The sequence below is a fragment of the Cupressus sempervirens genome, chromosome 5 (assembly GCF_028749045.1).
Source record: "Cupressus sempervirens isolate cs-2001-9-10 chromosome 5, ASM2874904v1, whole genome shotgun sequence".
In the NCBI taxonomy this organism is placed as follows: Eukaryota; Viridiplantae; Streptophyta; class Pinopsida; order Cupressales; family Cupressaceae; genus Cupressus; species Cupressus sempervirens.
In genome coordinates, this window is record NC_143122.1 from 1,014,508,140 (window position 1) to 1,014,534,280 (window position 26,141).

Consider the following 26,141-nt stretch of genomic DNA (forward strand, 5'->3'; position numbering starts at 1 on the left):
ATGTGACCAGTAACAATTTCAACGATATTCGCATTAATAGGTTAATAAATACCAAAAAGTTTCCATATTTCTTTAGCAAAAAGGCAATCAAACAAAATATGTCTACCCGTATCAGGCAACTTGCAAATATTACATAAATCAGAATGCTGAACATCTCTTTTAATTTGAAGTCTATCAGTTAACATCAGCCATTTAAAACATTGAATTTTTGGCTCAACAAGACTTTTCCAATTAGTATTCAACTACTTGTTCCAAGCTTTATTATCAAAAGAACAATACCAAATTTTATTAATATGAACAATAATATCTTCATTGTGAGCAATGATCTTGTATATCTTCATTTTTGTTATTCTAGAAATCAATAGATAGAATATACACAATAATTTGATTATGATAATATTTAATTGTGCTAGTCATATGTAAAGTACAAAATATGTATAAATACTAATAACAAAATTATTTATATTTGATGAAGTAGAAATCCATTATAAGAACATTAGTATAACACTATAAAATATTTGATTAATGGGGAAAAAAACCAATGATGATAATGATTCTAGATTGGTCACAATGATGCCTTGGACTTCACATAAATGGGATGATCGGACATCCTTCCTCCATTGACTAATAACTCTTAGCAGACCATAATCTATTTGTTTATTTTCAGTAGTACTGAATCTATTTGACTTTCTCCCAACCACGTTTTCATATGAATATTTACTAATAATTTAAAATAGATCTTAGATACCCAACCGAAATACTTTTCTTTAAAAAATATGTATATTATCGATCCAAGTGAATACCATGTGAATGACGGCTAATATTTGTTTTAAAGTGCAATTCAATTTCACAGAGTCAATCCTCTCCTATTCATTTTCTTCTAATTGTATTTATTAAATTGTACCTCGTATATTTCTTTTTATAAATGACAGGACGAATGGTCATGGGAGAATTGATGGATACCTAATGTCCTCTTTCACATAACAAAAGTCTAAATGCGAGAGAAGCGTTGAAATGTCAGTTCATTGAAGTCCATTGCATTTTTCATATTAACCTGTTATATGCATTTACCCATGTTCCATAGATTCAATTTATATTTTGTTGGACTCTTCGAACATGCCCTCCCTAGGAAAAATGGATAGAAGAGTCGAAGGACAATTTAATCTGGTCATGTAATTATTATATATTTCTGACTTCATGATATGTTCCTTCTCCAGTGAGATAATCTCATGAGCTTGTAAAGAATGTCGAAGTTTGATGAGAATAAATGGATGAGAGAAGCCAAAGAGTATCTGGCTCAGAAGAATAAGTCCTATGAGAAGCCTCCGTGCATATTCAGGACATCCACGGCCTTGCTGAAAGAAAATGAGCATTCCTATGTGCCTCAGATTGTTTCTATCGGCCCTAACCATTTCGGGAAAGAGTAGCTCATGGGAATGGAAACATTCAAAGGCGATGCAGCACGTAGAGAGGTTTTTAGAATTCAGTATGGAACCAAGAAATCGGACGTTGAATTCGAACAAGTGATTGAGAGAATCAGGAGGAGGGAAGAGGATATAAAGCGGTGCTACTATAGAGAAACATCATTCAAGGGTGACGTGCTCCATTTGATGTTGGCTCAGGATGCTTGTTTCATTCTCGAGTTTTTCACAAATGACCTCTTCGGATTGGAAGACGATGAATCCTTCCAAGATGAGTTTTTGTTTCTGCCAGAGCATCATCCAATCTTCGGGCCCGTATCCGAGAATGCTTGGATTAAAGCGGAGATCATGAAGGACTTGATCAAGTTGGACAATCAAATACCGCTGTTTGTCTTGGAAGATGTTCTTACTATGGAGATGAACGCTAATTCCCAAGAGAGCGCCCAAGAGAAACTTGACAGATTGCTGAGGAAAATGTTCGAGAGAATCTGCTATCGGCCTTTCGAGTTCTGTGCAGAGGACGCATCAAAGAAACGGAAGCACATTCTGGACATCTATCACGACTCCTGCCTTGGGGCCCTGCCAACCGAAAGTACTGAAAAGGAATTAGTGAAAATTAACGTTCATTATTATTGTTCGTATTTTGCAGGTTCAAAAGGTGGTCACTGCGTATGTTCTGGACGAGCAGACGGGAAAAGTTCTGACAATGTCAAACAACGTAAGAAATGGTGGCTGAACTTTCCATCTGCAGTTGAATTGAAGAACGGAGGAATCAGATTCGAGGCCGATGGAAAAACTGTGGACGACGTTAAATACGAGGGTAAAACTCTGACTCTGGTGCGGCTGAAATTGGATGTGGACTCGGAGGTGTATACAAGGAATTTAATTGCCCTGGAGATATGTTCTCCGGGGTTCAAGAAGAAAAGAATGACTGCTTATTGTCAGTTCCAGCATGAGCTGTGCCAAACAAGCGAGGGAGTAGATGTGTTGAGAAAGGAGGGTGTCATAATTGGTAACCTTTGGCCCACTAAACTGGTCACCCAATTGCTGAGCGTCTCCAACATCACAATTTCCTGGCCACAGTGCAAATCCATCATAGAAACGAGGGAAAATCTGAGCAGCTATAAGACGCGGCGCTCTATTGTTCTGAGAAGCCTTTGTAACGAATTCTGGGAAGCGTATGGTTCAAAACCGTGGATGGTAGTTGGAGGCTTCGGAGCGATTCTTGTCCTCTTTCTGACTGTCGTGCAGGTCTTTTGCTCGTTTAAACAATGTGGGCCAAGGTCAAATTAAAGACGAGGCATCATTTGTGACTAGATTCTGAGTTCTGCTTTAAAGCCGTAATTTGTTTGGTTTCCTACTAGCTGTTGCATGTAGTTAAGTGGAGAGGCTTATTTAGTTCCAGCCATGCATATGGCAGTTGCTTAAACAGTTATTAAACTGAATTTTTATAGCTAATAGAGATTCAGCCTTTCTAACCATTTATCTTGTCTTACTTTTTCCTTACTTTTTATATCACTAAAGTTGCATGTTTATTAATTATAAATATTAATTCAAACTTTTTGGCAATCTTTTATTGGTCCATGTGTTCAGTGGCAGAATGATAGAAAAGGGTTTTAGAATTACGATGCAAGAGAAGGCCCATTCCACAAGGTCTCGATTGCGGGTTTGGTGCAGAATGGAGATAAAAATATTGCAAAGCTCGTATAGTTGGCAATAAAGTGTAGGAACATAGATTGTGCAGATAGGAAATGATACAAAAACCACATGGGTTGTGTTAGTGTAGTTTTTTATTTTTTCTATTTTGCTAGATTTTTCCTACACTTTTAATAATCTCGCTTAGGTTAATAAAGCATGTCTTATTAGGTGAATGGTTGTGAGGTGTCACCTTGCTACATGTGAACATCCATTAGCTATCTTAGGAAGATACTTTGCTATCTTTAGTCCGATAGATGGTTGCTCCTCATTGGTTGGTGTTGCCACCTCCTCCCTCTTCCTAGCCTATATAAGCATGCTACTTGGCTTGTATTTGTATCTCTTGTTTTTGCATCCTCTTAATGCTATTTTGCTTCCAGCATTTGCATTACTCTCTTGGAGACTAACTCTATGATGCTATTTTGATTTTGTATCATTTGCATTCATAGTTTAGATATTTACTCTTTGCACTAGTTTTCTGGGTTATTAATCTTATCAGATTCTAACATGGTATCAGAGCTTTTCTATGTGCAAGAGTAGATTTTAGTTTCCTTATTTGAGAGATTCAGGGGGAGGGGGCAAATAAATTTTATTGTAAGTTTTTTGAAAAATGAAGTATGCTCTTCTCTTGCATCTTTGGATGATCCTGAGAATCAGAAAAGTTTTGACAAAAACAGTTTTTCTCTAGCGTTTCAATCTCAAATCTGACAACCAACTTGCATATTTGAAGTTTTCAATCAGTTTTACAAGTTCCAGCATGCCATTGATGGACTTAAGAAGCTGATCCAACATTTGCATATCATATTTTGGTTGCTCGGGTCGTTTTTTAATTTTTGGAGCCGTTTTTTACTATTAAAGGCGTCTGATTTACACTATAGCAACATCTTCTGTACATCAGCAAGAAAAACGCTTCCTGAGTTTTGTTCGCAGCCCCAAAAAACCATCTGGGTATCTTTTAGATTTTGCATGCAAGCTATATATTTTTCAGAATCGAGCATGCAAAGCTATAGCCATACCCCTCTCCGTTGGCAATCGCAGATTTGAATGCAATTTTTCTTCAAATCAGGGGATCAGCAAATTTTCGGAGCACTTTTAGCCCAAACGGACATCACCATTGGATCTGGAACGCCATTTGCAGTCAGGATTCATATAAAGCTTGTCGTTTTTGGACACAGGGCAATTTTGGGGATTTTTTGAAGCCTCCAAGGTCTGCCATACGGATCGTACGGACGCAGGGTCAGAAAATTTTTAAAAAAATTGTTTTTGGGCGCGCCACCGCGGGGCCACCGCCGCGCCACCTGCGCGCAGCCCGCAGCGGCCGCAGCAGGCAACACCGCTCGGGCTCCGCTCGGCCCCGACCACCTCCCGTCTACCGCCCGCGGATCACTCCGGCGCCGCTCTGAGGCCACCTCCGCCCGCGGATCAAGAAAACCCCTTGTTTGGAGGTTAAAATTACCCTTATTGATTTTGATATTGACATAGGAAAGAGCAGGATAACCGCTCAGAGGGCTCGTAAATGTCTCCAAATGGAGAAATTTAAGTCCTCCCCTAAATAGGACTATAGCTCTAAGTCAACTGAGAGTGAGAAGAAACCAATTAAGAGGAAGAGGCCTCACCAAGACACTGAAAAGAAGGTTGTCTCTAGCCCTCCTAGCCCGTCACATGTCTCAGACACTGGAAGCTATCCCTTCCACAAACAAAAGTTGGGGAGGACATCACCTTCCCCATGAAAGAAACTCCCAAAGGTAGGGTAGAAAAAGGGAAACATAGCCATGGTTAGAGCCACAACAAGGCAAGGCTGGAGAATTCTATGAAAGAGCTCACGAAGAACCACATGGCATTTGTAAAAAAATTGAAACGTTGGTGGAATTCTCCACGAAGGTCATTCACTCTACTGCCACCACTTTCTATTTCCTACAGATGAACAACAATGAGAAGGATCTAGGAAAGGAGAGTGAAACCCCTTGCTCTATATATGGCTTTCTGGTAGAGGACTAGCTCAAAGCTCTCCTTGAGAAACCTATCAAAGAGGAGGGGGTGGACATAAATAGGGAAGACCCTAAGGAGAAGAGTAACAAGGAAGGTGGAAAGAAAGCAGGCAACTAGCCCTAGCTCTATTTTTTGTTGTTGTCTTTATGTTTTTGTTCTCGTTGAACTTGGTGCCCTACGGGGTTTTGTTATGTATGTTTTTTGATCAAGTATTGGACTGATAGCAGCAATAAGTCTATTAGCTATTGGTATGTTTTACTTTTTATATGCTTGTTAAGAATAGGGTGGATGGTAAGAACTGCTCTAGTTTGGAGCTTTTCTCTATTTTTTTTTGAAGTTTAAAACTAGTATCAGTTAGATAGGTGGGTGGTAACCCCTGAATGTTTTTGGTCTACCCTTTTTGTACTCTAGGGTCAACCTCCTTTCTTTTGACTACTATCTAGTACTTCAAAAACATTACCAAGAACCAATAAAAGACAGTCTAATTGAAAGTAAAAATTTTTATACTAACACTCTTAGCCCACTTTCATATATTTTTACTTAAAGTGGCATAGCTTAGCATTTATTTTCAGAGCTACATTTGTATAAAAATGATCATTCAGTTGTAATGATGGAACAATGCGCTAAGGATGGTTGTACAGCTTGACTGTGCAATTACGCCTGGCTTTTCTACAACAACCATAAGTGCCATTACGCTCACTATTACTCATGCTTAATAATGTCTGAGTTGTGGAGCATATCTAGAGGAAGATCTCAAAGTGCGTGATCTGTAGAGGAGAAAGAGGTAATGCCAACACTAGCTTAGTTAGACTCCAAATCTGGGGAAGATTAAATAGACAAAAGTTATTTAAAAAGGGATAAAAAGGAAAAAAAGCTTTAGAAGAGCCCAATTTTTTATTTAACAAGAGGGCATCAATTCAAGCAAAAAAAAATCAATTGCTGAAGATAAATTACAACTCCAGAAGCAGATTGTCCAGATAGGAAATGATACCATGGAGAACTCAGCAATAATAGTGTAACGATAATGCAGAGTCTTACAGGGAAACACTAAGCATGAAATACAATTACTGGAAACCAGACATGGCATGGAAGCATGATTTTCTTTTTTCATTTGGCATGATTAACTCAACTGGCACATTTTATGGAGCTATTTCTTTCCTTGATTAAATCCTTGAATAAAATGATCTCAATGTGAAGGTTTCAAATCAGAATGGCCTAAGATCTCGTGTTCCTACACTTTATTGCCAACTATACGAGCTTTGCAATATTTTTATCTCCATTCTGCACCAAAACCGCAATCGAGACCTTGTGGAATGGGCCTTCTCTTGCATCGTAATTCTAAAACCCTTTTCTATCATTCTGCCACTGAACACATGGACCAATAAAAGATTGCCAAAAAGTTTGAATTAATATTTATAATTAATAAACATGCAACTTTAGTGATATAAAAAGTAAGGAAAAGTAAGACAAGATATATCGTTAGAAAGGCTGAATCTCGATTAGCTATAAAAATTCAGTTTAATAACTGTTTAAACAACTGCCATATGCATGGCCGGAACTAAATAAGCCTCTCCACTTAACTACATGCAACAGCTAGTAGGAAACCAAACAAATTACGGCTTTAAAGCAGAACTCAGAATCTAGTCACAGATGATGCCCCGTCTTTAATTTGACCTTGGCCCACATTGTTTAAACGAGCAAAAGACCTGCACGATAGTCAGAAAGAGGACAAGAATCGCTCCGAAGCCTCCAACTACCCTCCACGGTTTTTAACCATACGCTTCCCAGAATTCGTTCCAAAGGCTTCTCAGAACAATAGAGCGCCGCGTCTTATAGCTGCTCTGATTTTCCCTCGTTTCTATGATGGATTTGCACTGTAGCCAGGAAATTGTGATGTTGGAGACGCTCAGCAATTGGGTGACCAGTTTAGTGGGCCAAAGATTACCAATTATGACACCCTCCTTTCTCAACACATCTACTCCCTCGCTTGTTTGGCACAGCTCATGCAGGAACTGACAATAAGCAGTCATTCTTTTCTTCTTGAACCCCGGAGAACATATCTCCAGGGCAATTAAATTCCTTATATACACCTCCGAGTCCACATCCAATTTCAGCCGCACCAGAGTCAGAGTTTTACCCTCGTATTTAACGTCGTCCACAGTTTTTCCATTGGCCTCGAATCTGATTCCTCCGTTCTTCAATTCAACTGCAGATGGAAAGTTCAGCCACCATTTCTTACGTTGTTTGACATTCTAAGAAATTTTCCCGTCTGCTCGTCCAGAACATACGCAGTGACCACCTTTTGAACCTGCAAAACACGAACAATAATATTGAACGTTAATTTTCACTAATTCCTTTTCAGTACTTTTGGTTGGCAGGGCCCCAAGGCAGGAGTCGTGATAGATGTCCAGAATGTGGTTCCGTTCCTTTGATGCGTCCACTGCACAGAACTCGAAAGGCCGATAGCAGATTCTCTCGAACATTTTCCTCAGCAATCTGTCAAGTTTCTCTTGGGCGCTCTCTTGGGAATTAGCGTTCATCTCCATAGTAAGAACATCTTCCAAGACAAACAACGGTATTTGATTGTCCAACTTAATCAAGTCCTTCATGATCTCCGCTTTAATCCAAGCATTCTCGGATACGGGCCCGAAGATTGGATGATGCTCTGGCAGAAACAAAAACTCATCTTGGAAGGATTCATCGTCTTCCAATCCGAAGAGGTGATTTCTGAAAAACTCGAGAATGAAACAAGCATCCTGAGCCAACATCAAATGGAGCACGTCACCCTTGAATGATGTTTCTCTATAGTAGCACCGCTTTATATCCTCTTCCCTCCTCCTGATTCTCTCAATCACTTGTTCGAATTCAACGTCAGATTTCTTGGTTCTATACTGAATTCTAAAAACCTCTCTACGTGTTGTTTCCATTCCCATTAGCCACTCTTTCCCGAAATGGTTAGGGCCGATAGAAACAATCTGAGGCACATAGGAATGCTCATTTTCTTTCAGCAAGGCCATGGATGTCCTGAATATGCATGGAGGCTTCTCATAGGACTTATTCTTCTGAGCCAGATACTCTTTGGCTTCTCTCATCCATTTATTCTCATCAAACTTCGACATTCTTTACAAGCTCATGAGATTATCTCACCGGAGAAGGAACATATCATGAAGTCAGAAATATATAGTAATTACATGACCAGATTAAATTGTCCTTCAACTCTTCTATCCATTTTTCCTAGGGAGGGCATGTTCGAAGAGTCCAACAAAATATAAATTGAATCTATGGAACATGGGTAAATGCATATAACAGGTTAATATAAAAAATGCAATGGACTTCAATGAACTGAAATTTCAACGCTTCTCCCGCATTTAGACTTTTGTTATGTGAAAGAGGACATTAGGTATCCATCAATTCTCCCATGACCATTCGTCCTGTCATTTATAAAAAGGAATATACGAGGTACAATTTAATAAATACAATTAGAAGAAAATGAATGAAATTGAATTGCACTTTAAAACAAATATTAGCCGTCATTCACATGGTATTCACTTGGATCGATAATATACATATTTTTTAAAGAAAAGTATTTCGGTTGGGTATCTAAGATCTATTTTAAATTATTAGTAAATATTCATATGAAAACGTGGTTGGGAGAAAGTCAAATATATTCAGTACTACTGAAAATAAACAAATAGATTATGGTCTGCTAAGAGTTATTAGTCAAACAAGGAAGGATGTCCGATCATCCGATTTATACATATTTATACATATTTTGTACTTTACATATGACTAGCACAATTAAATATTATCATAATCAAATTATTGTGTATATTCTATCTATTGATTTCTAGAATAACAAAAATGAAGATATACAAGATCATTGCTCACAATGAAGATATTATTGTTCATATTAATAAATTTTGGTACTGTTCTTTTGATAATAAAGTTTGGAATAAGTAGTTGAATACTAATTGGAAAAGTCTTGTTGAGCCAAAAATTCAATGTTTTAAATGGCTGATGTTAACTGATAGACTTCAAATTAAAAGAGATGTTCAACATTCTGATTTATGTAATATTTGCAAGTTGCCTGATACAGGTAGACATATTTTGTTTGATTTCCTTTTTGCTCAAGAAATATGGAAACTTTTTGGTATTTATTAACCTATTAATGCGAATATCGTTGAAATTTCTACTGGTCACATTAATGGTCTTAGTAAGGATGCTAATTTTTTCTGGAACATGTTGTCTTCTAACATTCTTTCACAAATCTGGAAATGTAAGAATGAGGAGAAGTACCAAGGTAAGCCAAGGGTTCTTACTGAATTTTTTCAAAAACTCACATATTTTAAATTCTTCTTGCAGGTTCAAACTACCATGATAATTGAAAAGGATAAATTAAGAAGGTTTCTTAAAGATGGGCAAGCTACTATCTTCTTTTACGAGCTGAAGTATGGCTATCAGTGGCGTAGGACTCTTGATAATTTGTGGGTGTTTGAGCACACATGCTAGAAGCTAAACTAAGTGACTAGGATGAACCATAATGCCAGAAAGGAGGAGATCTTTATGTTATCCCAGATCTAGGAGCGGAAGAGTATTTTTTGGATGGAAGGCCCACTCAGTTGGACCGCATGGGTGGATGCTTGCTTGGATATTCTACACTAGATCTTTGCTGTTCGATTCTTGTTGTATATGATTCATCCTAGTTGTATCATTGCTACTTTGGACTTGGTTTGAGGCTTTGCCTCTTTTATGATCCTCTGTGATCTATGTATTCCTTTTCTGATCTCTCTATAGCTAATAGAAATAAATAACAAAAATGTAAACACACTTCTAGTCATGGCTATTATATTATCTCTATCTATTTCCATTTCTATATATGTTATATGCTAATTAGTGTTATGATACACCTATTTGAAAAATATTCCTTCCCTTAACTATAACTTACATACGAATCTATTCATGATGTACTAACCTTTGTTAGGTCTTCATATAAAAATTTAACATCAAAGGCAAATGAGTTTATTTCCAAACAGATTGGTGGTGTGAACTAGAACCCTAATTTTCAGCATCTTTTAGAAGCTAAAAAAATGAATTTATTAATTAGGAAAATATATCAGTTCTTATTCCTAATAATATTTAAAAATTATAATCATAAACTTCATCTATTTCTACACATTTAATTAGCTTACTTGACTTTTAGATTCGGAATAATACTACCATTTTTATGTCATTGAAGGTGAATAATTAGAATTTTGTTAGCCTTGTCCTTTGTAAAAGGGTCACACAGGTTTGTGCTTTTACCCTAAAAATATAATCAATGCAATGATTATAGATTTTAAATATTATCCACACTTGTTGCACGACACTCCAAATGTGTGCAAGATGACTTCCTATTCCTAATGTGTAGGAAGTGATATCAATATTATGTCTAATTCTTGCACATGATTGAAAGATTAAATCTCATCACTTTGGCTTCGAAATCTACAAACTAAAAAAATGATGCACTCATATTCTATTGAAAGGGATTACTTAGATTCTTTATATGATTTATTTCTATATTCATATTCATAACAAGTGATGAGATCAAAATACATGTCTGTGTGCTCTATTTTTTATAATCTCCATCATGCTAGAGAAAGTTTAGACTACTAAAAGGTACGATTTTGTACAAAAACTAATAAGGCACGAATCAAGACAATATTTTAGGAGAAATCCATTTGAAGATGAAAGTAGGTCTTCTTGACACAACTAGAAAAACTACTCAAAGGCAACACTTAAGATACTCCTCTCGGTTCAATACTTGTTGACCTTATCAGGTCCTGAGACACTCCTAATTTTCACAATTTATAACTTCGTATTTTTTGCAATGCATCACAGTCCATCGATAGAAAATTTCAAATTATATTAAAAAAAAAGTTTGACAATATTTAGCAATCATTGAAAATTATTCTATTTGTCAATTTTTGTCTCAATGCCATATTTTTAATATCTACATGAAATGAATAAAAAATGATCAATGAACATAAGACATAACCTAAATTTCTAACTAATTATAGGAATTATCAGTTAAAATAGTCTTTGATTATACATTTGTCCACTTTTGTCTAATTGAATAATAATGATGAGGTTTGATTTTCGAACATCATCTATTTGGTGGAGTAGTAAAGTTCAATATCAACAAAGTCCTTCAAACTATTTTCTCTTTGAGAAAAACTTATTTTCTATTTAATTCACGGATATAATTATTTGTGTATTTATAGCACTTAAATTCTCTTGACCATATTTATGGCAATATATTATGGTCAATTTTAGCCTACATAATATGTTTTAAGGATTATATATATATATATTTTAAAAATAGTTGAAATGGATATTTTATAAAGCTATGCACTACTCAACTAGGCAATTCTCTCATGGATTGGTGGCAGATCTCTATTTATCAATGTGATTTTTTTAAAAAAATTACAATCTATTTTTAAAATTGTTTAGCTGGTGTAAAAGTGTTTCAATACTAGTTCACCCCCCTCTTAGTATTGCCCATTCCTAGAAGTTGAATAATAGAAAATAAAATATATATATAGAGTAAAAGAGATAAGTTTTTCAAAACAACAAATTAATATGCTTCAAAATCAGATAGGTAATTTGACTAGCCAATAGAATAAGAACATGATTTATATAGATAAAGCTTAAAGTCCAAAGAAAATTTTAAAATAAAAAATTGAAAACCCTTCTTTTAAATATATACTATTTCACTATTGTTGTTTCCATTATCATCTATTTGGGCATAATATTAGCTCTTGCAGCCATGTGATACCTAAAATACCTACTTTTGGTCACAAAGAAACTTTTTTGACCTGGAATAATAATGTGTCAAAAATACTTTGTCGATGGACATGCTTTAGGTTAGTGTAAGTCAAGTCATGGTGTCACTAAACTATGGAAGCCAAAACTTGTGTCTAGCATAGCTCGAAATCATCGTTGTTTCAAATTGCTTCATTCACAAAAAAGATGCAACGTGGTTATTAGATAGTGGTTGCTTGCATCATGCATAATTAGAAAAAAAATGAAAGTTTCAGGTTTTACAAGATGTTGATGATGGTTTTGTGAGATTCAATAATACTTTACATATTAGATACTATATCATGATATATTATATAGTATATAATATATTTAATAGATATTATAATGTATAAATAATATATACATTGTTTAGTAGAACAAAATATGTATAATATGATATCACAGATATAGTTAAATATATTATATTTTATATATTCTATTTCATAATCTAATAGAGGATATATATTAACAAATATTATTTATTTTAATATATTTATATGTTAATTTGACACTGGCGGAATTATCCACAAAATTTATGCATTCCACTACCACTATCCTTTATTTTCTGCAAGTGAATAAGGATAAGAAAGACTTGGGCAAGGAAAAAAAGACTACCTGCTCCATCTATGAATTTCTGGTGGACGATTGGCTGAAGACACTTCTGGAAAAACCTATCAAAGAGGAGGGGGTGAATGTGAATAGGGATGAGCCTGAGGAAAAGAAGTATGAGGAACCTGAAAAGAATGAGGGCAACTAGCTTTGGCTTCTTTTTTTTTGGCTATTATGTTGTTAATCACTCTGAACTTGATGCTCGAGTTTTACTTTTTGTGTATATGTCTAAGTGTTGGATTGATAGCAGTAATAATTTTTTTTTCTATTGAAATGTTTTCCCATTTTATTTACTGGTTAGTAACATGACTGGTGGTATTGATAGTTCTGTTTTGGAACTTCTTCTTCTTTTTTTATGTATAACACTGGTATGAGTTAGATGATTATGAGGTAACCTCCAGCTGATCTTTGAACCTTTTTGTACTCCAGGGTCATCCCTTCATCCTTTTGGCTACTAGCTAATACTTTAAAAACATATATTATTTATTTATTATACTATTTACATAAATTTGTTAAATGAATATTTTTATTATTAACTATAAAATACAAAATATAATCATAAATAAAATATAAATAAATCAAAAAATATTCATGAACAATTCTAATTCAAAAAATATAAAAAAATATTAATCAACACATCAAAAATTCAACTTAAAAAAATGTCATTTTTGAAATTAAATTGTAACAAAAAATGGGGGTTGGCACATAAAACAAAATGATATAGAATAGATACATGTTAGATAAAGACATATTAACCCACCACCCTTCTTAATTTCAAAAATCCTCACATCAAAGTGTCCCAAAATCTAACCATCACTAAGAAACTACGAGTAGTCATAAAAATAATATATACACAACCGATATTAATAGTATGTCCATTAAAGCACTGTGAACAAAAACCACATGGGTTGAGTGCCAAATTAAGAAACATAACAAAAAAATAAAGCAAGAAGGAGACCTATGTCTCCTTATTCTTCTCAATTCCTTCTGGTTTGTCTAACAATAGTCGTAACCAATCATCCACTACGAAACTCAAAAGAGAACTTATGGTTTTCACCCCTATTGCCACAAAATCCTCACCATGTTTCTAGTTAGCGTCTCTAGGGGTCCCCTGAGGTTCCTTATCCTGGATCTATTTTCCTTTTCCATGCTGATGACGAGGAGAGGTGAGAAATTCTTTTAAAAAATTGTTGACAAACATCCATATATTTTATACTCTCCAAATCTAGTATCTTATAATTATTAAATCCCCACTTTTTTTCGTATACTTGATTTAGTTTGAATACCTCACAAGGATAAGAATTTTCTTTGGTTTTTTGCTTTTGGGAGACAACACGCACACGATTAACCCCAAATTTTTTATTTTCCTTTTTTTTATTTTCCAAACTTTGGCTAAGTAGCTAATGACCTTTTTAACCTGGTAATGAAACAAAAAAGGGTTCCTTATGGAGATAATCAACTTTCCATTGATATAATTTTTGTCAAATTCAAGTTCAAGAAGTAATTATTACTTATTTTCTAATTGAGTTACCTTTGAAGTCATGATAGATAAATTGATCAAAAAATAGCAGTAACTTTCAAATGATATAACCTTTTTGCAATACAAAATATGTGTTACATTCTATGTTTCACATACTATAAGAAAATAAAAATTCAATTTTATAAAGTTCATGAAAATTTAAGGTGGCCAGACACAAGATTTATTTTATTATGAAAAAAATTTATTAAATTTTTTTAAAAAATTACTTGGGAAAAACTACAAAAAAAAAACGTGTCAGATCTAGGCAAGGATCTACTATGTATATCTAAATATTGTTAAAAAATCATGATTTGATTATGATTAATATGGCTAGACATACACCTTTTTTTAATCCCTTTCTTAAAATTTTTGTATTGCTACATTCAAATACATTTTTCACTACTTAGATTAATTTAATTTTTTAGAAAAAAGGCTAGTTATTTAGAAACTACATTCATTTTCTTACATATTCTATTCTTTAAATATTTTGCCATAAGGTTGATAATGTGTTCAACTTTTTATTTCAAGTTGACTAACATCAATTTTCTTTTTTTCATTGTCACTTATGACCATAGCTTGGTATCATGATCCTTCACATACCCAAAAAACAATTGAAAAAAAACTATATATTCCAACAAAAAACATTGCTCTAACTTAGAAAGTTAGCTAACAGAAATATTTGCAGCAAACAATTTTGAAAATCATTCTACACATAATAATGGTGTGATAATTCTATACTTTTAAATAAGTATTTAATTCTATCTTTAAAAATTATTATACATGACATCATAAATGATGATTGTGAAACGTGTTGATTGTCATATAGATTTACATATATGGAATTTATAGTAAATATTCTCCCAAATTGATAGTTTAGTTCATCTTCCAATTATTTATGCGTAGATGTTATAATTGTTTTTAAGTGAAGAGCTAGCATAAAATGGTGATTTTAGTGATTTTACTCAAGGTTATCTGATAACTAATATTTAATATTTTGTAAAATTAATAATATTTAAAAGATTTTGATTGGGCAATTGTACCATCCTAATACTATTTCTTTTATAAGAGAATTAGTTGTACATTGTAATAATTCAATCTTATCAATTGAAGCATTTATTCAATCATTTTGACCGCATTTTTATAGAAGGTCCTAGTAGCCCATTCTTGATTTATTTATTTCTTTAATTAGAACAACATCACTTGTTGTGGGTTCATCATGTTAACTTACAAGATTCTTTTTGGTTTAAAATGTACAAACTTATATTCTTTGTTCTAATTGATTTTTAATTAAAACTTCCCTATTGTGATTGGTTAGATTTAAAGAAAGAATCTACAACACAGTAGTAAATTGTGAACCTCTGATACAGTAAGTCTTGAATTTGGACAATTTGAATTAGAAGAACAAAACCAAAAGAGGAAAAAAATAAAAAAAATAAAATCATAAATCAATCAGCTGAAAAGAAAATTGCGACAAAAGAAAATGCTTGCGTTGAAACATGTTTAACACTTTATTGGGAAGTTCCCCTTAGCGGTGCACACAAGCACCCACACACACGCAAGAACAGTGAAAGCCACGTATAACCCGGTGAGGAGTGCTGCAAGAGACACTTTGTTTTCCTGGAAAAGATACATCATAGTAAATCTCTTATCATGCAACAGAAACAATGAACATGGTTGACATATAAGAAAAGTATAAATTGAGGAAAATTGAGGCAAGATTGAATTACTCATAGAATCAAAGAGCTTTCTTCACCATAGAGAAAGATGTAATTGACAAGAAAGAAGCTTGTTTGCTTGAAATGCTAGGGGATGAAAATATGGGCTGTATATATAGACTATCAGAGAGTTAATATGTATTTGTAGGGCATGGAAATTACTAGTCAACCGTCCAAAACAAAATGAAACAATAGTGAATTTTATATTGGACTTGTACGTTAACTTAAAAAATACAATAACATTAAAGAATTATTAAGTAGTAGGTGGAAAAAGACTCTATAAAAATGGTTTAATAGTTTAGTTAAAGAGAACTCTCACAGCCACCAACTCACCATCATGTTGAATAGGCTGACCACCATTTATTGATGCATGTGTAGCTATACTACTCTAGCTGAGCTAATGAGAAAACATTAAACTAGATTGGATTTTGTATTCAAACAATAAGTTTATAATAAAATGAAATTAAGGTTAAATAATTATTAAGTAGTTGAAATTTTTTAAATATAATTTCATTTTATTTTCATAATGGTTGATCTAGTGAGAAAATACTAAAATATTGTGAATTTGGTATTTATATGAAAGACTATCAAAATATTTTAGTTATAGGGAATCTTGAAAAGTCAAAAATTCAACTTTCATATTGCATGTTCTTACCAACATAAATCTATAGCTACAAACTTAAACAATTGTATGTTAAAGTTTAAATCTAGAACCAACTTTACTCTTTCACAACTAGTTGAAATTTGCTAATCTAGATGTAAAATGTATTATGTAATGGAATGTTATATAATACTACAAAACCTAATCTCAATTTAATCCTAATATCTATTAAAGAAGTGACACTCATGGCATGTAGTTACATAATATTTTGGTAGATTAATGTATAACATGAAGTATTTAAAAGTAGAATACCATAGAAACTTAATGAGAAAAAAGTTGACCCTTCATCAAAATACAAAATTTTCACTTATTTCCTAGAAAACAAAACAAGTAATGAGCACGTTTCTCAAGTTCGTTGGAGTAAAATAAAAAGGAAAGGACCGAAAATAAATAAGGGAAAAATGATAATGAAAGGAGAAGGGGATTAACAATTAATGAATGATAAATAAGAATATCATGTACCACATTTGATGTACTTAATTAATAGAAATATATATACTTGACATAACTAAAATGTTCATGCCAGACTTTACACTAAGAATCTACTGGGTAGTATAATAAACTCTCGGATGAATCAAATTAGCGACACAAATCATCTAAACTCATGGTTAATTATAAAAAAATGAGATAACTATCTTTACAATATGAAGATCATCAACACACATGATATGGTGAAAAATAATCTCTACAAACAAATAACCTAGTATATATGTAGATTTTTTAAAGATATAGTGGTCACAAAGAGAATTCCTAAAGATACATATATGCACACACACATGCACACATGTGCATGCACACGCGGACACACACACACACATGCACACACACACATACACACACACACACACACACACAAACACACACACACACACACACACACACACACACACACACACACACACACACACACACAATCTAGCCTCAAAATTAAAACTGGTGAAGAGTTATTGACTACAAATTGATAATTACTATTATAGAAAAGAGACTCAAGTGGATAAGACAAAAAATCTTGGAATCATAGGCTCTATAGTTTATAATTCCTATTTGTATTCAAGGTAATGCTATTCTTGAGATTAATTATGCTAGCTCTACAATGACAATTTCCACATAACCTAGAGGAGAAATATATGCAAAAACTCATTCAAATTTCATCTGTAAAAGAACAAAAAATGTAACACAAAAATTAACACAAGATATACACTAGAAAAACTCCCAAGATGGAGAAACATAATGTCCAAAAACATCCATCACTTGTTCATTATTCAACACATGAATTCTTTACAACATATTCATAGTCCTATATGATTATTTATGAAACACTTGACATATCTACAATAACTTCATATGAGCATGCTACCACACATACCATTCAATAATGGAAAATATTACAAATCAAAGATATTATATTTTCACAACTATAGGAATGCAGTACAAGTCTCTAATCTAGGAGCATCCACTACAACCTCACAAATGCTAAGCAAGAGATGGTCATGAACCATTAGTTAGAATGACTAGTTAGTAAAACATAAGAAGCTACACTTGAGTTTTCTTTTATAGATACAACCTCATACAAAGAAAATGTTTTGTATTCGTAAAGGGTGTAACTAAACTCTAGAATTATAAAATTATTAAAAAATCATCTAATATTGGTTACATAGTGTAACATATTAAATTTTAATAACTTCAATTTAATGATGTTTTAACCCCTATTTAGTGTGATTTAATTCTAGGTTTTAATTTAATTTGTACTTCCCTCTTTCTTCTCATCTTACTTTATTTAATTTAGAAAAAATTGGGGTAGAACCTAATAGATCCTTCGTTGTGCTCCTCTTTTATTGTATAATGATCAAGGTAGAACCTATCCACTTGGGTTCATCCTTCCCTTTATTCAAACAATGAGAATATCTTTCCTGAATCAAAATGTGGATTTTGTCTCTGATTTTCCAAAGTCATTACCTATTTTGGGACTCCAAGGGAATCCTAGAGATTTTGGGACATAGTAAATAGTGATACAGTGTGTCTCTACCAGGGATCCATTTTTGTATCCCCTCCTTGGGTCTTGTGTTTGAAATGAAAAATTAAATACTATAGAAAATTGTAAAATTGAGAAAAATCACATGAAATAATATTTACATGGAAAAACCTACAAAAATTATACACTAGTAAATGACTGCAAGCCAATCTATAAACTCTTAGTACTCAAGAATTTTACAATTGAAAAACTATTCAAATGTATGAACAATAATGACTTTGTGTTGTAGATAAGAATGAAGTTCCAAAGTTTGAAATATATGCCACTTACTAAATTTAGTAAGTATGATTCATAGAAGTACATGTTAGACACTTGTTTAAATTACTCCTTTAGGAAAGATACCTAAACAACTTACTATTTATAGTAAGTCAACTCATACAAAGTTACTACATGAGAATTAGTGATAACCCAAGACATTTTGATGAATCAACAACAACTAGATGAGAAAATGATGACTTTAGATTCCAACATTCTCCCACTTGAATTGAATTATAAAAAAAATGAAATTACTTTGCTAAGAGTGTTGGATACAATTGGCTAATTGTGTGTTGTCTTTGCTATTACATGAATGTCATATCAATTGGCCAACAATGTTTACTGAACTCACTTGGTTAGTGTTAGCTAAGGTTTTGGAACCCTAAATATTTCCCCTATAAGCTCAACAACATGAAAAATTAGAAACCTTTAAAATTTACAAATTATTTTGAATTTATATTATTTAATTCTTTAAAGAATTAAATATATTCAAGTTAAATGCAAAGTCATTAATTATCAAACCATTACTCTAATTTCTCATATGATTAATTCTGTAACGAATTAATTATAATATGAGGGTGAAAGTAGAGGAATTATATTTGGAAAAGAATTATTTAAAATAATTAATTCTTTTTTAAAAAGAATTAATTATTATTATTGTAATTAGTATTGGTAGGGTAAATCGGAAAGAGATTTTAAAAATGATTAATTCTTTAAAGAATTAATTATTATTGTAATAGGGCGGTTTCTTATGAAAAGTTGTACGGGATTGAAAATAGATTTTAAAGAAAAGAAGTTAGGGTAGTTGAGAAATGACTTGGGGTAGGATTTCTTTAAAAATAGGAAATTCTATTGTAAATGGGTTCCTCCCATTTTGAAGGAGTCTGCACTTCTGAAGGTAAGGGAAGACAATTTAGTTTTTTTCAATCTTGCTTCAAAAAGGTTCATCCCTCCATAGAATATTAAGTCAGAACTATTTTTTCCTAAGTATTCTATGCTTTAAAACTTTGAATATATTTTCTGAAGTTGTGGCAAAGTATATAAAATTCTACAGTTTTATATGTTATGTTAAACTTTTTGTAGTAGATACTATTGTTTACTTTACTGTGATTCATGTTCTTGTGGATATTAATTACATGTGAAAGTTTACCTTTCCTTTGTTGCATATTGGAAATGTATTTTGGAGTTTAAAGGTTCTGAGGGATGAAGTTAAAATTGTCCATCTATTGCTTAAGTTAATATTCAGTCATGTTGATGAATGGATGTTAGCATTCCTTCATTGCCTTCTAGCTTAAAGGCATAACCAGAAAACCATTTATTGTAAATCAAAAGGAGGGAGTTGTACCTTGATTTCAAAATTCAGAGAGCACTTGACAAGATAATTGCAAGTGACTCTATTATTAGTTTCAGAGTTTTTCTTTCTTTTGAGTATTCAAGAGTCAATTGTAAAGGTGTTTTTGGAGAGGAGAAATCTATTTACTAATAGTTAGCAAGACAATTTTTCTTGTCTACTAAGCATTCCTGGAGATTACTTTGCGAAGATAGTGTCCACCAAGGTCACTCGGGCATTGAAGGAAATTATGATAGAAAGTAGTGTTAACCAAGCTCTCATGGTTAATGAAAGAAAAATTGGTCAGAGTTAATGTTCACCAAGTTCACTCGGTTGCCAAAGGATTTTGCAAGTTTGTAATGTTAACCAAGCATCTGTTGGTTAACATTGGAAATCATTTTAGGATCAGTGTTTACCAAGTAGGGTCGGCCAATGAAGGATTTTGTTAATTTGAGAAATGAAGTTTAATTATTTCAAGTATTGATTCTAGCCAATTGTGGTAATGATTATTGGTGATTGTAAGTTGTAAATGAGCCAACTTGATTATTTGAATGGTATAAATATAAAGTCAAGTTGAGATTCTAATGTATGAGTGAGTACACAAGTGTATTGATTAAAGAGGAAAGCGTGAACAAATTTGAAAGATGGTTAGATATCCTTGAGGAGTAGCAAAATTATATTCAATTAGGAAGGATCTAGTGTGAAGCAAAATATAGATCTGTAATCAGCAATTCAGTTGCATCTCATTTAGGTCATTTCATTGTTACCTTCTCACCATTGTAGTAGTGATTCCAAAATCTCTTAGCAGAGTTGGTTTAACAACTAGTTTTAAATCCTTTAACAAGGTGACATTTACTTTGAATTGTTCTAAAGTTCTCTTGCAAGGCCATTCTTAATAGGGTGATTAAATCCTCTAATAAGGTCACACCTAATAGAGTGTTTTGTAACCTTTAACTAGGTTGGCTCCTAATAGGGCTCACTTCAGAACAGTGAAAATCAGTAGCTAGTTACTTGGTGGTTTTTTCCATATTGGGTTTCCACATTAAATCTGGTGTCTCATGTGTTCATGTTATTTCTTTTACACTTGCATGTTTATTAGTGACTTAACACTTAGTCAGTTCATTTCAGTTGCTACCAAGCTAGTCAGACAAATTACAATTTAGGACGAGCTTCATAGTATCTACCAAGCAATTGAGACAGTTTATAGTATTGCCCAAATGTAGCAGAATCTATTGACCTCTCTAGTATAAGTAATGAAGATCTTAGTGTTAACCGAGCTTTATAGTGTTAACCAAGTATATCAGTGTCTATTGAGCTTGAAGTATTTTAACAAATTGAATTTATTGTTGACAAAGCCATGTAGTGTGAACCGAGTGACTCAGTATCTACTAAGTTTTGTAGTGTTCACCAAGTCATACAACGTTGACTAAGTTCCTACTACTCAAAGTGATCAGTATCGATAGAGCTTCAATGTCAACCGAGTGCCTGATTATGTCAAGTGTTCATAGTATTTTCTGAGTGTTAGAACATCACTGAGTTGTCTTTAGAACCTGAGTTATAGTAGTGAGCTGACTTTTTGAGTTATGATGAAATGGGTGTTGTAGCCAACTCCAAAAGGTAATTAAGTAGATTGATATATATGTAAAACATTATATCATATCCAAATGTAGAATGTATGTGAACAAGTAAGAAGTAGATGACTATGGATTAAAAAAGGCTACAGGTAGTATAAGGAAAAGAAGATACTTATCTATCATAGTCAGGTGATCGTTATAATTCAAGGAATCACATTCAACAAATCAAAGTTATAGATCAGAGATCAATCACTAGTTCATCTTAATAGATGCATCAGTCATATCATTTCACAAGACAGACTTAACAGTCTCATTCCAAATCTCCTAACAGAGTTCCCAACATTCTAGCTCCATTTATCGAGCCACTTAGATATTTTTTTGAGGATATATTAAAGCACATTTATCTCCTCTCAAATGAAAGATTCAACACGCCTATTATCCCACCTCCATTGGAGACTCGATTTCAAGCTTCTCATGCTTTCTCCTTTGAGCATCAACTAAGACTTTTCACTTTACCTTACATTGAGGGGTTTGATCCTCCTTGTCCATTGCCTATGTTTCTCCTAGATTGAAGCTATTTGGTATGATCATTGACACATGTGAGTTATACCATTATGTGGGGGCTATGATGTCTCAAGCCTCTATCATGGGGGGTTTTCAATGTACTTATGCTTTTGAGAGAGTCTCTTGAGACATATTATTTTTACTTCCTTTCTATCTCCTTTTAGAGTAGGGTTTTTCCCATTGGGTTTTCTCTATTTCTCTATTTGATAGAGATTTGGTTGTGATTGGGTACCTCAACAAGGCTTGTTGCTGAGACTGAAGTTTTCTTTCAGCAAATTTTACACACACACACACACACACACACACACACACACACACACACACACACACACACACACACACACAGATATATATATATATTTGCATTATTTCTATAGTACAAAAGTATTTTAATTTCCTATGGTAATAACCAATTCACCCCCCTCTTAGTTATCTAACATGGGGATGTTGGAACTATGGACACGCAATGCATGATAAGAATTTTAGCCACAATTTTCAGACTTAAAGACTTCAAAACATTCCCAAACCTTATTCTAACTCTCACAAATCATGATACAATCACTAAGGTCATAGATTCAAAGCAATTTTACAAACACTTATAGAAATTGAAAAAAAATCATGCTTGTTGGTCCTGCAAAATGTTCACAAAAATTCATTAATAAACTTTACCACAATTCACATAAAGCCAATCCATCAAGCACGAATTTAGACAACCTAATGGGGGAAAATCATAGTCAATTTTCATGAAGATCCAATAGTTAAATTTAGAGTTTTGACAATTATACCAAAATTGGGAATGGGTATGGACTCTAACTAGGACAACATGCTATCTTTTTGTTTGCACAAGGTGCAAAAAACAATAGTATGATTTCTATTTTCACTTATTTGGGATCCCAACACCATGAAAGCATTTCCACAATTACATGCATGAAATGAATAATGAAAATAATTGAATTTTAGAAGAGTTTTATCCTCACTTCACTTCTTACCACAGTCACAAGATTAATGATAGTTACCATCAATGGAAAAAATGACTACATTTTGAGACTTAGCCACATGAAACATTGATGATTTAGGGTTCCTTGACCTTGTCTAAATATGATTCAACACTTACTTGTCCAAGCAACCCACCATACATACATACACATAAAAAAAATTCTTCTCATGATTGATACATAGATATATCAATCACTTAAATAATTAAAATCCATATGACTCCACCTCCATTTCTCCTGCACTTGTGAGAAAAAAAATTATACATGAAAATTTATTGTATCCAAAAATTAACTCAATCTACCACATAACAAATAGTTCTATATTTTTTCAATCTTAGGTTATCCTACGTAGATATTTTTTTAATATTTATTCACAAAAATATGACATTCTCATCAACAAGTTGGATACAAAATCAATCTCCCAAATACTACACTTTATTTTGTTACAACATATAAAATCTCCTTCATCTCTTTTTTCTTCAGTTCAAAAGCCTTTATCCATCTCTAGTTCACAAATCTTCTTAAATCCCTTGGATTCTAACCCTTCTATTTTGGATTTCCAACAAAATAAAATACTATCATAACTACAAATAAAATTGAGATGAGAGAGAGCATTTTAGAAGCCACAAAAAAATCAGGATTAATTTTGTTTAAAGATTATTTTTCCCATTACCATTTTTAGTGTGCACTAATAAGAATATAAATAAATAACATTTATCAAATTTTAGTAAACTTTAAGTCTTAAAAAAATGTAAAATATGATTGATACAGGTCAAATGAATTTTTAATTTTTTCATGTAATCGATGCAATAATTACATGCCATGAGCAGATCCATAAACAAGGGAATAGAGCTAATGGCTGAGAAACATTTTGGTAAATAATAATAGCATAGGCCACACAAAATTTCATGTTAGCATAGTAATAAATCTCAATTTGGGACATTACCATTTGATAGCCTTCACTATACTACAACTTATTGTGGACTAGCATTCGTAAAATCTTTATTTATTTATTTTTGTAAATAAAGGTGAGAGATATTTAATTTCAAGATATATACAGCTCACAAATATAAATAAATCTTCAAATTATGTATTAAAAAAGTATGAAGGTTGTAAATAAACCAAAAATACGATTACTAAAATTTTTTATTCACAATTTTATATCTACCATATACATCAAATGCATAAGCTCCAACATTTTTGTATGATATGAAGGCTCCATTACTCAAACTTTGGATGTGCTAACTTGCACATATCCAAGTTATTTATTTGAAATATTTGAAACTATTTCAGTTGGAAGAAAATGCATAGAGGAAAATAAATAGAGTAGAACCCAAAACTCAATAATTGAATCTAATAATACTTTATTTTCAAATGCATAGTCAAACTATTCTACTTTTAGGACAGTGCACTTAACCCTCTATTCATTATGGTAAGTCTCTTCTTTCATGTTAACTTCAAATATGAATTTATTTAAAATGACCTTCCATATAATCTCTCTTAGTTTGACATCATCTTGTTCTTCATCCTTACAATAATTTTAATGCCTTTGCTATGACACCCATAATATTTTCTACTACTTTCCCAACAATAGTAACCCCAATGAAAGGTATGTGATCTTGCACTGTACATTGAAGCATGTATATGTAATCACATTTAGAAAAACTCTTATCGCATCTTTGACAATACCAATTACCATTTCCATCATTGTTCACCTTCTTTTTGCATTGCCTATCTTTAAATTTTTAGGGGCAAGGTGTATAATAAAAATTATCAAGTTTTATAAAACTTATGGTAGCTTTAACCACACCCCAACAAGATGCATTAGATCTACCAAGTCCCTAATCATCAACTTGTCCCATAGCTTTTAACATTTTATCTTGTCCAAAAGATGAGATTTTCTTTGTGATAGAAGGGGAAACAAGACCTTTCCCTTCTGTATCAAACCATGATCTCAATTGATGCGCCTCCGGAAGATTTGGATTTATGAAAAGCTAGGTTGTGTTAATTGTTCCTATAGATTTTCCTCCAAAATCACTGATGAATCCAGCCGACAATGTAAAGTATGTGACATGCTCCATTTTAATAAATTTTGTTCACTATTAATAAATCGAATAAAAATGTTAATTTAATATATAGTTACTTTGAAACAGCCGTTGAAGATTGATGTCACTAAAGAAAGCATGTGGACTTAACTAGCTAGTAGAAGAACTCAAAAGCTAGTCACAAATGATGCCCCGTCTTTAATTTGATCGTGGCCCACGTTGTTTAAACGTGCAAAAGACCTACACGGCAGTCAGACAGAGGACAAGAATCTCTACGAAGCCAACAATGACCATCCGCGGTTTTGAACCATACGCTTCCCATAATTCATTCCAGAGGCTCCTACGAACGATAGAGCGCCGCGTCTTACAGCTGCCCAGATTTTCCCTCGTTGCATTGTGGCTGTGAAATTGTGAGGTTGGAGACGCTCAGCAATTGGGTGATGAGTTTAGTGGGCCAAAGATTACCAATTATGACGCCCTTCTTTCTCATCACATCTTCTCCCTCGCAGGAACTGACAGCCCGTAAATATATATAATATACACTTCGGAGCCCACACCCAATTTCAGCAGCACCAGAGTCAGAGTTTTCCCAAATATTTAACCTCGTCCACAGTTTCTCCATCTGCCTAGAATCTGATTCCTCCGTTCTTCAATTCAACTACAGACGGAAAGTCCAGCCACGATTTCTTACGTTGTTTGACATTTTCAAAAGTTTTCCCATCTGCGCATCCAGAACATACGCAGTGGCCACCTTTCGAACCTACAAAACACAACCAATAATATTGAACGTTAATTTTCACTAATTCCTTCTCAGTACTTTCGGTTGGCAGGGCCCCAAGGCAGGAGTGGTGATAGATGTCCGTTTCCTCAGTAACTTGTCCAGTTTCTCTTCGGCGC

The 26,141-nt window shown here is 33.2% G+C and overlaps 2 protein-coding genes across 2 annotated transcripts; one reads left to right on the top strand and one right to left on the bottom strand.

The window, feature by feature from the left end:
- The first annotated feature begins 1,436 nt into the window (after positions 1-1,436).
- On the top strand, positions 1,437-2,714 carry LOC149559377 (putative UPF0481 protein At3g02645). The gene has a single exon (XM_089831390.1). The coding sequence runs from the start codon at positions 1,437-1,439 to the stop codon at positions 2,712-2,714; it is 1,278 nt and encodes a 425-aa protein (XP_089687516.1).
- Positions 2,715-6,874: 4,160 nt separating this feature from the next.
- On the bottom strand, positions 6,875-8,224 carry LOC149559378 (putative UPF0481 protein At3g02645). The gene is made up of 2 exons (XM_089831391.1): positions 7,405-8,224; positions 6,875-7,311 (listed from the first exon to the last, which is right to left on the bottom strand). The coding sequence occupies exons 1-2, from the start codon at positions 8,222-8,224 to the stop codon at positions 6,875-6,877; spliced, it is 1,257 nt and encodes a 418-aa protein (XP_089687517.1).
- Between the last annotated feature and the right edge of the window lie 17,917 nt (positions 8,225-26,141).

Coding starts and splice junctions, on each gene's coding strand:
- LOC149559378 (XM_089831391.1), bottom strand. CDS start 8,224: ATGTCGAAGTTTGATGAGAATAAATGGATGAGAGAAGCCAAAGAGTAT. Junction 7,312..7,404: donor GTGTTTTGCAGGTTCAAAAG/GTGGTCACTGCG, acceptor TTCCATCTGCAG/TTGAATTGAAGAACGGAGGA.
- LOC149559377 (XM_089831390.1), top strand. CDS start 1,437: ATGGAAACATTCAAAGGCGATGCAGCACGTAGAGAGGTTTTTAGAATT.